Here is a 17,099-nt window from a genome sequence, read left to right on the forward strand (position 1 = left end):
AAATAATCAGATCTTTTTCTAATACTACTAATGCACAACCTGGAAAGAACACTAATTAATTGGCCATTAAAACCTGGCTTGACTAATGCATCGGCACTTGAATAATCAAGAAACAGTAGGAATGCAATGTGCATAATGCAATACCTAAACACAAGGTGGTGCCGAGGAGCATGTGTATTTGGCATTCTAGAAAACAAGATGCATAGACACCGGCTCTGCTCCAAAACCTAGTGAGCTGCCTATGTAGGGACCAGGGAGCATTTTAAGGCAACATTAATGTAATGGCTGTTCGAAAAAAGATCATTTATGCCGCCTAGTAAGATGAATTCAAGGACAGTATGCATTCTTGAATCCAAACCTATATTGCATTAACAAAAATAAGAGATGCTGGACAAAATGAGAGAAATGTTGATTATGCACCTAATTTGTTCAATACCAAAAAAAAAAAAAAAAAAAAAAAAAAAGTAATCTAATTTAAAACAGTTTATTCAATATTAATATAATAAAGCGATGAGAATATTTTTGGAGCGCCAAAAATAACAAAATAACGACTTATTTAGTGATGGCCGATTTCAAAACACTGCTTCAGGAAGCATCGGAGCACAAATGAATCAGTGTGTCGAATCTGCTGTTCGGAGCGCCAAAGTCACGTGATTTCAGCCATTGGCAGTTTGAAACGCGATCCGAATCATGATTCGACACACTGATTCATTTATGCTCCGATGCTTTCTGAAGCAGTGTTTTGAAATCGGCCATCACTAAATAAGTCGTTTTGTTATTTTTGGCGCTCCAAAAATAATCTCATCGCTTTATGATATTAATATTGAGCCACTGTACTCTCATGAACTGATTTAAATATGTTTTTAGTACATTAATGGATCTTGAGAGAGGAAATGACATTGCTTCCTATGGAGGCCTCACAGAGCCAATGGATTTTAACTAAAATATCTTAATTTGTGTTCTGAAGATGAATGCAGGTCTTACGGGTGTGGAACGGCATGAGGGTGAGTAATAAATGACAGAATTTTCATTTTTGGGTGAACTAACCCTTTAAAATCAGTACAACTTTTAACAATCACATTCCACTTCCCAACTAAAATGTCTTGCATAATGTACAGTAAACATGAAAACATGGACATAAAAAACAACCCACGGCAACAGTGTTAAAGCAACACTGAAGGGCTCGTGTGAACGTTTTTCATGTTTACTCTACATTATGCAAGACATTTTAGTTAGACTAAAATGAAAAGTATTTTTTTTACAGTGTGCAAAATTGATAAAAACATTGCTATCAGATGTTATTTGAATTATGTTATTGTAATGTAAAATCAAGAGTACTAGAATGTTTAGTGCCTACATAAAAAAAATTGTTTACTGAGTGAATTGACTTAAAGAGGACCTATTATGCATTTTTCCATGTTCATCGTTCTTTAGTGTGTAATGTTGCTGTTTGAGCATGAAAAAGCTCACAAAGGACAAATTATTCTCTATATTAGCCTCAGTGTTTCTGAACTCTCTGAAATGCTTCCATTGTAATCTAGAGTTTTCTTCCAGGAAAAAACATGTCAAAATATTCCAAGTTTAAATAATTCATATGCAGAATAAAGGGGGCGGGGGCCTGGTTGAGTTCAGTGCTTCCCAAGCATAGACTACTTGGGCGGGTCGCCCAGGTATAATAACGGCCGCCCAAGTATATTTGGAGACACATTTTTGCTTTTATTATTTTTATCCTCTTATACTTTTATATCTGCACAAGATAATGAAACCATCTGCGTTTCGTACCTGCTCGTGATGTGTGCATCAGAACTGTTTGCTCCCGCTAACATACCCACGGGTGCTGCCTGTTGCAAAGTCACAAGGCGGCGCTGTGGCGCGTTCTACAAGCTTGCGCAACAGCGCTTCAGACTGCTTCAAAGTGATTCTCAATCAATGAAAAGCGCAGATTTATGCCAAACGATTGCTGATGAATTATTACAATGTCTACTTTATGGCCTTTATATAAAATGTTTTATACGGTTGTAAGAATCTGAAGGATCAGCCTGCAATAGTACAGACATTTCAAAATAAGAGTCCCGGTGTATTTCGGACTTGTTTATAATTAAAAGTCACACGCTAAGTTTTTTCTCTTTCTTTTGGGCATTATTGGTACTTTGCTTACACAATAAATTGTATTTAATTTCATTTCCATTTAATTCATTGTAAATTATTATAGTCTCCCCCACAGGAACAAAAAAGACTAAGAACATTATTTGACACATATATATGTATGTATGTATGTATGTATGTATGTATGTATGTATGTATGTATGTATGTATGTATGTATGTATGTATATATATATATATATATTTTACTAGTAAAATCTGTGTCCCATTCACTGAGAGAGACACTATATGACAGCAAGGAGAACATAGAAAAAGGAGAACCATTTAAATGCTGTAATTTTGCATAATTTACAATGCATAATAATGCATAATTTTAGTATGTAAATAAATTTTATAGTATGCTATGTAATTCAAATTAATTTCAATAAATAAAAATACTGTTAAAAATCACATATTATTTGTTTGTCACATGTAGCACACCGTGGGTAACAAACAGGAGGATTTTCCACCCGGCTACCACCGCAAGTATATTTCAAACCTGTGGGAAGCACTGGAGTTAGTTAGTAGTGTGTTGAAAAGGGTGGTTATGGTAAGGGGCCAATCACAACACAGTGCACCAGTTGACCAATCAGAGCACATTGTGCTTTTCAGAAGGAGGGGCTTCATAGAAACAGAGCGTTACTGACAGACTGGGAAGAGAGGAGCTGCAATAATGGAGAATATGAGGAAAATAATCAACATTCAAACATTAAAACCCGTTCTAGCAGAGCACAACATTTGTAGAAAAGCCCTTAAAAGGGACTTAAAATGGCCTTATTCAGAAAAAACAAGCAGTATGTCAGTTCATTCTTGCATACATCAATACATTCAATGTGTCAATTTATGCAAGAACAGATATATGAACAGTTGACACAGATGTTCGCTCTGCTCGGTTCATCTCACACAAACACACTGTGCTGCGTCTGGTCTTACTGGCAGACTTGGCAGGTGACGTCAGACTGCAGGCCTCCTGTGAAGATTTGGTCAATGATGCAGTTGCAGTGGTTAGGGTTGTTGGCTTTTTTCCCATTGTCATCTCCTTAGCGGACATGGAAGCAGCATATGAACACACACACACACACACACACACAGAGAGAAAGAGAAGGTCTGATTAGAAAGCAGCTCTCGGACTGCTGCAGAAACACCCCTCCCTTCGGTTTCACACTGCAGGAGGAAGAGTGAGGTCTGTCTACCGACTCTCCATCCATATCCTCCCCCTCACTTCCTCTCGGTTTGATTCTTTCAGCAGTGAGCTGTTCCTCCTCGCTCTTCCGTCTCCGTTTCTGAGCGTTTGCTCCCGTCGCCCACCGACTTCGACCCCGGTGCGTACAATGCGACAAGACTCTCTCGTTCGCTAGCGCACATGCGCAAGTTCAGAGCGGAATCAATATTTTAAAGGAGGAAATGTTTCATCCTACAGAGTCACGAATCTATACATGAATAACAAGCAGATCTTATGTGAGAACCGCTGACATGCTATTAAAGCACACTGAAGGGATCTTTATGAAATAACATGCATTAAATCTCACTGCTATCTGACAGATGATCCAGAATCATTTTTAATAGCTTGCAGTATGTTAAAAGTAGAGCTGCACGATTAATAGAAATAAAACCCAAGTTGTGATATGGCTTACGCGATTATCAACCTGAAATGCTGTGATTTCATTAAATAAATACATGCACTGCATGTTTCAGATGAAAATTCTCCTTACGAAATTAAGAAATTAGTATTGTAAATTTAAAGTTGTACTTAAAAATAAAATAGTTTTAGTTTTTTATTTTACAGTAAACTATATTACAGTACTAAAATTTCTTATTTTGTCCAATATATTTAGTAATAATCCTAATTAAGAATAAATAAATAATAATAATAATAATAATATTATTATTTTATAGTCATATTGCTACATATAAATGAAATGATTTTTTTTCTTAAATACTCAATTTTTTATTTTATAATGTTTAATATTTTTAAACATTTTAAACATTACAGTGTTTAATAAATCTTGTTTCATATTTTTATTTAGTAATACTAATGACCATAAAATAATATTGATTCTTTATCTATTATTATCATTATTATTATTATTATAATAATATAGTCATATTGCTACATAAAAATGAAATTATTATTTTTCTTAATCTATTTATTTTAGTGTTTGATATTTTTAAAAATTTTAAACATTAGTGTTTAATAAATATTGTTTCATATTTTTATTTAGTAATTCTAATAACATAATAAAATATTTATTATTATTATTATAATTATATAGTCATATTGCTACATAAAAATGAAATTATTATTATTATTATTTTTCTTTATTTTTTATTTTAGTGTTTAATATTTTTAAACATTTTAAACATTACAGCATTTAATAAATCTTGTTTCATAATTTTATTTAGTAAAACTAATAACCATATTAAAATAATATATTTTATTATAATATCTTATAATATCTATTTTATTCTTTCTTAAATACTAATTTTTTATTTTACAGTGTTGAATTTTTTAAACATGTTTAAAATCAGTGTTCAATAAATATTTTCATATATTTATTTAGTAAAATCCATTATTTATCTATTATTATTATTATTATAAATCAGAGATTGGGGCCAAATTATGTAGTCCAACAAAACTTTTTAAATTGTATTTTAAAATCACAACTGCAATTTTTAGCAGAAAAAAAGTTTTTAATTTATATATATATATATATATATATATATCAAAATTTGTGTAAGTTTCTTGATGTTAAAATGGTTTCACTATCATAACATTGTTTTATTTGTTTGATAATCCCAATCAGACCGACACAGCAACACCAGCTCCACCAATGGCGTGATTTTGAGGCGGGGCTGCTATTGTTTGTCCAGCCAATGGCAGATGATGTGCTGCAGAAATCACACACTTTATATTTAACAGTTCAATCTCAATTTCAGACAGCCTGAAGTGCATTCTGTTCCGGCTCGTCTTGCTTCCCGACAGCCGATTAGTCCTAAAATACAGCTGTCACCATTAACGCATCATGAAGCGTTATTTCATCATCTTTCCTGCTCGATACCACCCATTTCATCTGAAAAGCAGTCAGGTGGAACTAATATACTTAACAAGCTAATGCTGTGTTTTATTCGATTCGGAAAGATGGAATTAGTTGATTGGCTGCAGTTGATTGGCGTCTGATTGGCTGCAGTACCTTTGCAGTGTCTATGCAGCACATCCAGAGCAGCGATGAGGAACTCGTGAGCGTCCTGCTGCTCGTATCCAGCGAGGTGTCGTGCGTGAGTCCAGACAAGGTGCAGCAACCGGAAGGGAATGTGAGGAGAGCGGTGACCCGAGTAGAACTACAGCAGAAACACGGAAGACACAAGTTTTAAGACGCCACATGTGCAACGAGTACAATACCAGACAAAAGTTTTGAACGAACTTTTGAAAGGCGGCTACATTTATTTGATCAAAATACAGTAAAATATTATATTTAAATAATATTATGCTATATAAAATAAAATTATTATATATAAAAGTATTATTATATAGTCATTATTACGAGTCACCATTACTCCAATCATTACTCCAGTCTTCAGTGTCACATGATCCTTCAGAAATCATTCTAATATGATGATTTGAAACATTTCTGATTATTTTTTCAGTGTTGAAAAAAAGTTGTGCCGCTTCATATTTTTGTGGAAACTGGGATGCATTTCTGTGATGAACAGAAATTTCAAAAGAACAGCATTTATTTGATCAGAAATCTTTGGTAATATTAAAAAATGTTTTTACTGTCACTTTTGATCAATTTAATGCATATTTGCTGAATAAAAGTATTAATTTCTTTAAAAAAAAAAAAATAGTACTGACCCCAAACTTTTGAATGGGAATGTATCCCGGTTTCTACAAAAATATGAAGCAGCACAACTGTTTTCAACATTGATAATAATCAGAAATGTTTCTTGAGCAGCAAATCATCATATTAGAATGATTTCTGAAGGATCATGTGACACTGAAGACTTGAGTAATGATGCTGAAAATTCAGCTTTGATCACAGAAATAAATTACAATTTAATATATATTCACATAGAAAACAGTTCTTTTAAATTGTAATATTATTTTGAATTTTTTACTGTATTATGATCAAATAAATGCAGCCTTGGTGAGCTGAAGTGATTTCTTTTAAAAACATAAAAAAAAAACCTAAAAAAAAAAACTTAATTACTCCAAACTTTTGACTGGTTGTGTGTGTGTGTGTGTGTGTGTGTGTGTGTGTGTGTGTGTGTGTGTGTGTGTGTGTGTGTGTGTGTGTGTGTGTATACATATTAATTAGTGTATGTGTGTGTTTGTAGAGCTCTCACCTCCTGAAAGAGCTGAGACATTTCACACACTAGGCAAGAGTTGGACTGCATCTCACACTTGTGTCTGTCGGACAGGAAGAAATCCCTCAGCAGCGGAGTGTGTGTGAGAGCCTGAACAATACAGTTCATAAAGCATGTGTTCCCAAGGTTTATCAAACCCCTCAATCCTGAAAGAGAGAACATAAAGTACAGAGATCCTTAAAAATAAGGATAGACTGAGTAATTTTGCAGTTGAGTATGCTAAAACATCAAAGTTTTTAATTTATAACTTAATTTTTATAGTATTTTATTATTAATAATTTATATTTAGTCAAATGATAATATAGAGTAAATGAATTAGAAGTATAAGTGTAGCTATTATTATTAAAAATAATAAAATCATTATTATTATTATCCTCCTGGGACCCAGGAATAGACTTTTGTCCCCTGTAGTGGACATTATATTTTAGTGATTTTCTCTGACATCATACATGTCCTGTAAAGAGCACATTCAGGGCTTTGCAGAGATCCCAAATCTTGAGAGGTTTCGCCATGACAACAACAACTTCTTGGTCTTTAAATATGACAAAAAATTAAAATTAGCACGCTGGAAAATTAGCACGCTTTCCATCATATGGAAACATGATAATATTTTGTAATTATTTAAATCTGATTAAATTTTCAAATTGTTTGTTATAAATCAACATCTCAGGAAAATGTTATGGGGTTTCTAATCAAAATATGACTTTGTTACAAAACAGGACATTGATTTCATACATGTCCACTGTAGAGGACACCAGGACTTAAATCATGATTATCAGGCATTTTGGGAGATACAACAAGTGAATAGGGAAAGAAATTATATAATCAATATTCCTATTAATTATTACATATTATTATGAAAATGTTGCCAATTACTCCCATTATTACACTTCTTTTTTCATTGCATGTTGCTCCAAGAACACATTAATATGCAAATTAGATACAGTGTATAGATGCATTTTATGGTAAAACCCACACATGGCTATTTTACCCACGTATTGCATAAAGTAAAATAGTATATCAATTAATTCCATTATATCTTTCATAACATAGTTGAGAATCATCTTTATACAAAGTTTTGTTGAAAAAAAAAAAAAAAAAAAAAAACATCATGAAGCCTAAACATTGATTGGTGATTAAAAAAAAATCCCCAATGTTTTTGCCTATACATGTCATTTTATTCTTAAAACATTTTATTTTTCTACAGAGGACATATAACATATGAATAAAATAAAATGTAAAAAAAAAAAAATCTTCATTTGTTTCTTATGCTCTAAACAATGTAATGACGTGAAAAAATATTAAAATTCAAAAAACATTTTTTTTGTGTCTCAAAAAAATGATATTAATGTATTGTTTACTCTCATCACAATTTTTATTATGAATTTATTATTTATACATTATTATTAATACTAACATCAATAACAACGTAATGTTTTATTAATTTACTGTTATCAACATTTTGTATTAGTTATATATATATAGTAGTATATATATATATATATATATATATATATATATATATATATATATATATATATATATATATTTTATATAATTTATATTATATATAAATACATTTTTGTACATGAATAACATTTCGCTTAAATATATACTAATATATTAATTTGTGTGTATTTATATACACATATTAATTACACACATTACTCACACATATATTATACAAACTCAAACTTGTATTTTATATGCGATTATTTTATTACATTATATTATTATTTTATTTTATATGCGATTAATCGTTTGACAGCCCTAATATATTTTACATAATATATATATATATATATATATATATATAATACACCTTTATTAGCAGTTATTAAAAAGTTAATAATTACTACAATAATAACAACACAATAATAATTAATTTACTTTGTATTTATTGTTCGTCAATTTTATTAATGAATTATTCATAAATAACAACAATAAAAACATAAAATGAATGAGTAAAACGCATTAAAGTTTCAAAAATAATATTTAAAATAAATTGCACTTACCTGGAGGTTACATACATAGTAACCAATTTAAATAATGTATATATAGACTAATAACAGGGCATACAATTTTTATAAAACAAAAACACATGAAGAAAAGCCGTTCTCAGTGTATTATAGAGAATGTGTTCTGATGGCACAGGTCGCAGGGATACAATAATAGCAGTTTAACATACAGAGTTTCAATTCGATGGTTAAAATTGAGCAAACTGATCCATTTTTACAACGTAAACGCCCTCGTCTCAATCTGAAGCGTATAACCCCAGAAGACTCTGCATGGCCAAACTCAGCTGGCCTCCCTCTCTGTCAGATAGAGTCACTTCCCTGCTGTGCTGACGAGGGCAGCCATTCCCCCTCCCGCTCGTACAGTTCGACGGGTTACAGGAGGCCCGTGAGCTTTGGGATGAGAGAACAGACGGCCTGTGCTCTCAAAGGGTGGCTAAACGCCTTCGACTGGCCCTGCTCCAAATCTACAGCGCTCAGACATCTGCTCCTCACGCTTCTCAGAGTTTAGTTAAAGGAAGGGATGGAGGACGAGGAGAAAAAGAGACGCGACCAAAACAAGTAGCCCTGCTGAAATGCCAACAGTGAGAAAACCTGGAAAGAGGGAGAGAGAGAGAGAGAAACACGTCCGGCCTCATCCCGCGCCTCCTGCGGCACTTTCAAGTGCTAATATTTTATTTATGCTCACTAGTGATTGAACATCATATGTACGCCTGATCCAACACAGCACATCACTGCTGACAACGGCCCCCCGCTTCAGTCTCATCGCTGGACACTAGCGGAGCATCAGAACTAAATGTATGACATATACTGGGAAAATAAACTGTTTGTGCATCAACTGGAACAACATGAGTTGTTTGTATGCACTGCTATCGTAAGTAACTGATTCCGGTTCGGTTAATGATTCTTTTGAGGAATATTTGATAGCATTTCAGATAATAGATAGTCAGACTTATTTAGTAAACAATACTAAAAAAACAACAACAACAACAACAAAAAAGAATGTGATAAATGGTAATTTAAGTTTGACAGCACAACAAAACGGTAAGTTGTAAGATTTGCGTTTGACTCATTAAAAATTACTAACTCAAAAGAGTCATGAATAATATGGATCATGCTGTATGTTTTTGATTCACTATAAAACACTGGCTCTAAAAAGTAATTTGCTTAATTATAGGACAAATCTGGGGTTGCAGAGTCCCAAGTCCTGTTGTTACCAGAGTTCAACACCACATGCGACTATAGTTGGCTAACGATGCTTTTAAGAAACGCACCCCTGGTTGTGATGCATGTTGTCGATTCACTATAAAGAACCAGTTTCAAGAGTCATTTGGCTGGTCATGCTGTACATTTTTGATTCACTAAATTAGTTCTTGAACAAATGACTCCTTTGAACTCATTCTTGAACAAATTATGAAGATATCTCACTCTGGTCAAGCTGTATGATTTCGATTCACTATGAAGAACTGTATTATTACTCATTAACTTGAGAATCGGTCTAGACTGCTTGCGTTTTACGCATTGTATAAAAGCATCAGTTCAAAAGAGTCATTTGTCCAGGAATCAGTTGAAGTACACTGGTCGAACTGTATGTTTGTGATTCACTATACTCTCTCAAAAGAGTAATTTGGTTGAGAATCTGATTACTCTGGTTGTGCTGTATGTTTTTGATTCGCTAAAATAGTTCTTGAGCAAATGACTCTTTTGAACTCATTCTTGAACAAATTATGAAAACAACTCACTCTGGTCAAGCTGTATGATTTCGATTCACTATAAAAGAACTGTATCATTAGTCATTAATCTATCTAGACTGCTTGCGCTTTATGCATTTTATAAAGCATCAGCTCAAAAGAGTCATTTGTCCAGGAATCATTTGAATTACACTGGTCGCACTGTATGTTTGTGATTTACTATAAAAGAAATGACTCAAAAGAGTCATTTGCTTGAGAATCAGCTGGCTCACATTGGTCGTGCTGTATGTTTTCAGTTAAAAGGACTGGATCAAAAGAGTCATTTGGTAGAGAATCTGATTACTCTGGTTTTGCTGTATGTTTTTGATTCACCAAAAAGAACCAGCTCAAAAGAGTCACTCAGTTTGGGAATACGTCTACACTGCTCGAGCTTTGTGTATGATTTACTAAAAACAACCAGTTCAAAAGAGTCATCCGTTCAGGAATCAGTTTGATCACACTGGTCACACTGTGTTTTTGATTCACAAAAAGAGCCAGTTCAAAAAGAGCCATTTGTTCAAGAATTGTTTGGATCACTCCAGTCATGATGTATGTTTGTGGCTCACTATAAAGAACTGGCTCAAAAGAATAATTTGCTTGAGAATCTGAGAATCTGGTTGTGCTGTATGTTTTTGATTCACTAAAAAGAACCAGTTCAAAAGAGTCATTCGTTCAGGAATCGGTTTGATCATACTGGTCATGCTGTGTGTTTTTGTTTCACTAAAAAGAACCAGTTCAAAAGAGTCATTTTCTTGAGCACTGGACTAGTCTGGTTGTGCTGTATGATTTCGATTCACTATAAAGAACTGTATCATATGTCATTTGCTTGAAAATCAGCTGGCTCACATTGGTCGGGCTGTACGTTTTCAATTAAAAGGACTGGATCAAAAGAGTCATTTGCTAGAGAATATGATTACTCTGGTTGTGCTGTATGTGTTTGATTCGCTAAAAAGGAACTGGTTCAAAAGAGTCACTCAATTTGGGAATACGTCTATATTGCTCGAGCTTTATGTATGATTTACTAAAAACAACCAGCTCAAAAAGAGTCATCCATTCAGGAATCGGTTTGAACATACTGGTCATGCTGTGTGTTTTTGATTCACCAAAAAGAACCAGTTCAAAAGAGTCATTTGCTTGAGAACTGGACTACTCTGGTTGTGCTGTACGTTTTTGATTCGCTAAAAAGAACCAGCTCAAAAGAGTCACTCATTTGCTCCCACTTTGTGTATGATTCCCTAAAAAACAACCAGCTCAAAAGAATCACTGTTCAGGAATCGGTTTGATCATACTGTTCATGCTGTGTGTTTTTGATTCACCAAAAAGAACCAGTTCAAAGAGTCATTTGCTTGAGTACTGGACAACTCTGGTTGTGCTGTATGTTTTTGATTCGCTAAAAAGAACCAGCTCAAAAGAGTCACTCATTTGCTCCCACTTGTGTATGATTCCCTAAAAAGCAACTAGCTCAAAAGAATCATTTGTTTTCAATTCAGTAAAAAGAACTGGATCAAAAGTGTCATTTGCTAGAGAATCTGACTACTCAAAAGAGTCATCCCTTCAGTTTGATCACACTGGTCACACGGTGCGTTTTTGATTCACAAAAAGAGCCAGTTCAGAAAGAGCCATTTGTTCAAGAATTGTTTGGATAACCCCAGTCATGATGCATGTTTGTGGCTCACTATAAAGAATTGGCTCAAAAGAATCATTTGATTGAGTATCTGACTACTCTGGTTGTGCTGTATGATTTTGATTCACTAAAAAGAACCAAAAGAGTCATCCGTTCAGGAATTGGTTTGATCATACTGGTCATGCTGTGTGTTTTTGATTCACCAAAAAGAACCAATTCAAAAGAGTCATTTGCTTGAGAACTGGACTACTCTGGCTGTGCTGTATGTTTTTGATTTGCTAAAAAGAACCAGTTCAAAAGAGTCATTCGTTCAGGAATCAGCTGGCTCACATTGGTCACGCTGTGCGTTTTCAATTCACTATAAAGAACTGAATCAAAAGAGTCATTTGCTTGAAACTCTGATTACTCTGGTTGTGCTGCATGCGTTTGATTCGCTAAAAAGAATAGTCTGAAAAGAGTCACTCAATTTGGAAATCCTTCTATACTGCTCCCAACTTTGTATATAATTCACTAAAAAGAACTGGCTCTAAAGAGTCATTCGTTCAGGAATCAACAGACTCACATAGGTCGCGCTGTACATTTTCAATTCACTATAAATGAACTGGATCAAAAGAGTCATTTGTTCGGGAATTGTGCTATGCTATGCTTTATATTTAACGTCGTTCAGTTTTTAGTTGTTTCTGAATAGAAATCAATTTGTAGTTTGTGCAAAATGATTTAGCTTTTGAGATCTAATTTCATTTTACTGTTGCTGAAGCCTAGCATCAAGCTCACAGCTGATTGCTCAATCTTTAACGAACACGCCGAGGTTCAGCTTTGACACTTCCAGCAGACATAGCCTCAAGCTGTTGTGTCGTGATTCGTTGTGTCACCGGACGCCTCCAGTGTAGTCAGAGCCTGTAAACCAACAGCCATCTCACACAATATCCATCTGAATTCATCATACATGGGCCATATTACATCCTAAATGATCAATGGAAGTTCCGGCTCTCATATGGCTAATCGCATTAGTGCGTTTCTCTGGGCGTGAGAGAGGCTGGCGTTTAGCGCCTACACTGGGCCTGTGGTGCAGACGTTTAACACCATTACTCCACTGCCAGGCCCTCTGACTGAGGGGAAACAGGCGAAAATGAGAGAAGGGAGAGAGCCGAACCTCTGAGGAGGAGAACCATTATTTCTCTAATGGCCAAAGTCCATATCTCCTCATATTTGTGCGTGCACACACTTTATTCTTACTGCGCCATGGCATGCACACAGAAAAAAAAAAAAATGGATGAAAAAACGCTGAAACTGATGGCCAAGAAACAAAGAGTGGTCTTGGCTCCTGTGCAAACTGCAGTCTCCAGACAAAATCATTTGAACCCACTGGTTTTATACAGATGAGTTTTGGCAGAGCCCTAATCAACTGCTACATGCCGAGCTGTTTTATTGAACAGAGTTTCAGAAATGTGGCCTATGGGAAATGAAGTTCTTACCGATGGTGCAGTTTGCTGTGATTTTTCTTCGTTTGGGGTTGTGTCGCAGCAACTCCAGTTCTCGTTTCGTAGGCTCCCACATTGAATATTTCTCTCCAATACCTGATGTTTTAGAGAATTGGCACATTATATTTCATGCAAATCAAGCTAGAAATACATGCAAGACTTTTTTTTTTTTTTTACAGAAATGTATACTTGCTGCATTAAATTGAATAAAAGTGACACATTTGAAATAAATACTGTTCTTTTGAAATTTATATTCATCAAAGAATCCTAAACAAATGCATCACAGTTTCCACAAAGCACAAGTGTTTTCAACATTGATAACAACAGAGTATCAAATCAGCATATTAAAATTAATATCTGAAGCATCATGTGACTGAAGACTGGAGTAATGATGCTGAAAATTCACAGAAATAAATTACATTTTACAATTTATTCACATAGAAAACAGCTATTTTAAATTGTAATAATATTTCATATGTTTGTGTATTTTTCATCTAATATATGCAGCTTTGATGAGCAGACTACTTTTAAAAACATTAAAAATCTTACCAACTCAAATACATAAATGGCTGTCTATATATTCAAGTATGGTGTTTTAAATGGAGGTTTTATTCACTCACTCATTATTTACTCACTCAAATTTACTCAAACCCATAATTTATTTTTCTGTGCAACACAGTAGACAGCATTTTTGAAGAAAAAAGTCTCGTAATACATGATGCAAGATGCTTTTTCGGTGTCAGTGATATCTGTGAATGAACACAGGCTATGCTTAGAAAATAATAATACTTTTAGAACTTGACAAAAATAGTTAGAATGAAAAAGAACTACAGGTATAAAATCGCCTTTTGTGTTCCAAAAATAACAGTTTACAGGTTTATAACAAAATACCTGATAGAGTTGAATCTTTTGGATCAAACTTTTTGCATACAGGATTATTATTTTTGGATTTCATAAACTCTGCACATAAGAAGGTTTGAAAACTTTCAGCATTCAAAATGCAAATTGACAGTGATGACGTGACCTCATTGCAAGCCTGAAAACTAAACTTTCGTAAAACTTGAACGCTATTATTTTGAGGCCTTGCAAACAACAGCAAATGCAAACCTAGTTTAGGATTATGCTACATGTTGCATGTCGCACTTATGCATATTCAATAGCAAGCTTAAGAAAATAATGAAAAATTAGCTCTTATCAGTGGCACAAACAAAACACACACTCTCGGCCTCCTGTGGCTCGCAAAACAACAGTGTTGAATATTAATTTTCTGAATTAATGCCCCTTAAGCCACAGGCAAAGTTAAACTACATTATGCGAGAAAGGCTGCGTAAGAGGAACCCACCTTGCAATTTCCATGCTTTTCTTTGTTCTTCTTTGGCAATCTGCTCCATGTCTTTGTCGTATATGTAGTCTTGGCACACAAAGCAATATATTCCACCATACAAAAGGTCTATAGCTGAATAAGAGAAGGAGAGAAAGAAAAACAAAGGAAGGAAAGGACCTATTAGAGACCTTTTGGAGAAGTTGACGTTTGCATCTTCCCGTATCTGCCCTGTAAATATGGATGAGGCATTAAGGAAACATCCCAAGCATTGCTCAGTGCAGCAAATCTGCCTCCTTTAATAAGTGATGGGAATAATAATTAGAGTGCAGCACAGCGAACATCCATCGCCGCTTGTGCCACAATATCGTGTCCTCTGTGAAATGTCATGGAGAGCTCTGTGATTTCAATTGCTTTTACCTGTCAGCTTCTTCTTGCCCTGACTGATGCTATAGCTGTGAATGAGGAGTATTATTTAGGAATTATCATTCTCTGATGCTCATTCTCACACTTTAAAAAAAAAAAAAAGACTAATTTTAACTGTAAATGACTATAAAAATGCTACAGTGAAAATGGCAAATTCCTTTATTCTATATGGAGAAAAACTAATATATCTAGCCTTTACATTTCATGTAATTGTACAGTAACTACTGTTTTTGCATTAAACTGAAATCTTTTTTAACATTATAAATGACTTTACTGTCACTTTTGTCACTTATTTCAAATAAATGTTTTTCTTCACAACCGTTTTCGACACTGATAATAATCAGAAATGTTTCTTGAGCAGCAAATCATCATATTAGTATGGTTTCTGAAGGATCATGTGACACTGAAGACTGGAGTACTGATGCTGAAAATTCAGCTTTGATCACAGGAATAAATTACATTTTACAACATATTCACATAGAAAATGGTTATTTTAAATTCTAATAATATTTCACAATATTTTTACTGTATTTTTGATCAAATAAATGCAGCCTTTGTGTGATATCTTTTAAAAACAAATCATGTTTACATCCATTTTTGGAAGTGTAAAAGAAAAAATCCTCTTATTTACAGTGTAAATGTAAACATTTCCAATTCTGTGTGACACTTCATATTTGATGGTTTTTCATTTTCATAATTATGTTCCTTCTTAGTTTTTTGTTATCAGTTATATCCAAATTAGGGTTTTAAGTTGCCGCTCCATTTGAAAGCAGGTGATGGCGATTTAGCGGTAATCAAGGAACCGGCTTTACTGACGAAATGCGCGTGACAAAAGCATTCGATATATCGCCCAGCCCTATTGGCGGGTGTTAATAAAAACCTACTAGCCAGTTTGGCCGGAGATGCATGAGTCTCTCTTCTAATGTGCGGTCAATCACAAGGAAAGCACAAGCCTTTTCTCATTCGAGTTGCCAGATCTTGCTAGAAAAATCAGCGAACAAGAATAAGCCCATAATAAACCTAAATAAATCCAAATGCTTTATGCTGAAAATAAGACCAAAATATTGCAATCACGTCTGCTCACTTTAATAACTCAATAAACCCATTCGCTTTATGAGACTAACCTTACACATTCCATCGAATGTGTAAGGTTAGTGTGTTAAATTGCTGAAAATAACGAGGGTTTTGTCACTTTAATATTACTTTAGTCACAATAACGGATACCAAACACGAGACGCCAGAACATCGCTATGGTTTCCAAACTGTCAATCATCGCATTTTCGAGAATGAGTCCGTACACACATTTAACGATAATTTAGGGGATTCACTCCCGCATTTAAATGCGGTTGTCACTCCTGAAACTTACAGTGTGTACATGGCTGTGCGCAAACATGGAACAAAAGGAACCGATTTTTGCACTTTCTGTGCATATTTTGTTGTAAGCATTGTACTTTATATGCGTTTTTCATGCCAACAATGTTAATAAAATTATCAAATGCATTCAGTGGCACTCATAATTTTTCTTTTTCCACCGGAAAAAAATTTGGCTAGTGGAAATTCTGATTGGCTGGTGATCAAAAAAGTTAATTTATAACCCTGGTTATGGTGATTGGGTTTTGTATTGTTTTCTTCACCTTCTATATATTAATATTTACCTCAGCTTGTGGAAAAGCTACTTGTGATAAACTCTGATTCATCATATTTCATTCTCACTAACAATGGTGTTGTTAAAGTTATTGTCAGTATATGTTGAAGGTAATGCAGTTTTTAGCAGCAGTGTGGCCTTGCTATTTCAGCATAAAAGGCCTGTTGGATTTACCAGATATATATATATATATATATATATATATATATATAACATACAGGTTGTTCTGTACACTTGTACATTTTCACTGTGTTTTTACAGCATTATGGCGGCAATTATTCTGTAAAAATGACATGATTTTTTCAGTTTGCTATTCGTCCATTTCTCCAACCCTGCATTTGCAGTACCT

At 34.1% G+C, this 17,099-nt stretch overlaps 1 protein-coding gene across 4 annotated transcripts in view; it reads right to left on the reverse strand.

The window, feature by feature from the left end:
* Positions 1-17,099, reverse strand: part of usp22 (ubiquitin specific peptidase 22) — a 60,336-nt gene that overhangs the window by 9,546 nt on the left and 33,691 nt on the right. For 3 of the 4 annotated variants that reach the window (XM_067369303.1, XM_067369302.1, XM_067369300.1), the window contains exons 3-7: positions 14,701-14,814; positions 13,353-13,454; positions 6,488-6,654; positions 5,335-5,482; positions 3,077-3,182 (exon numbers count right to left, since the gene is read on the reverse strand). In XM_067369303.1, the coding sequence (XP_067225404.1) occupies positions 3,077-3,182; positions 5,335-5,482; positions 6,488-6,654; positions 13,353-13,454; positions 14,701-14,814 (637 nt within the window). The remainder of the gene's footprint in view (positions 1-3,076; positions 3,183-5,334; positions 5,483-6,487; positions 6,655-13,352; positions 13,455-14,700; positions 14,815-17,099) is intronic. The other variant, XM_067369301.1, reaches the window with a different exon arrangement.

Source organism: Chanodichthys erythropterus, chromosome 19 (genome assembly GCF_024489055.1).
Source record: "Chanodichthys erythropterus isolate Z2021 chromosome 19, ASM2448905v1, whole genome shotgun sequence".
In the NCBI taxonomy this organism is placed as follows: Eukaryota; Metazoa; Chordata; class Actinopteri; order Cypriniformes; family Xenocyprididae; genus Chanodichthys; species Chanodichthys erythropterus.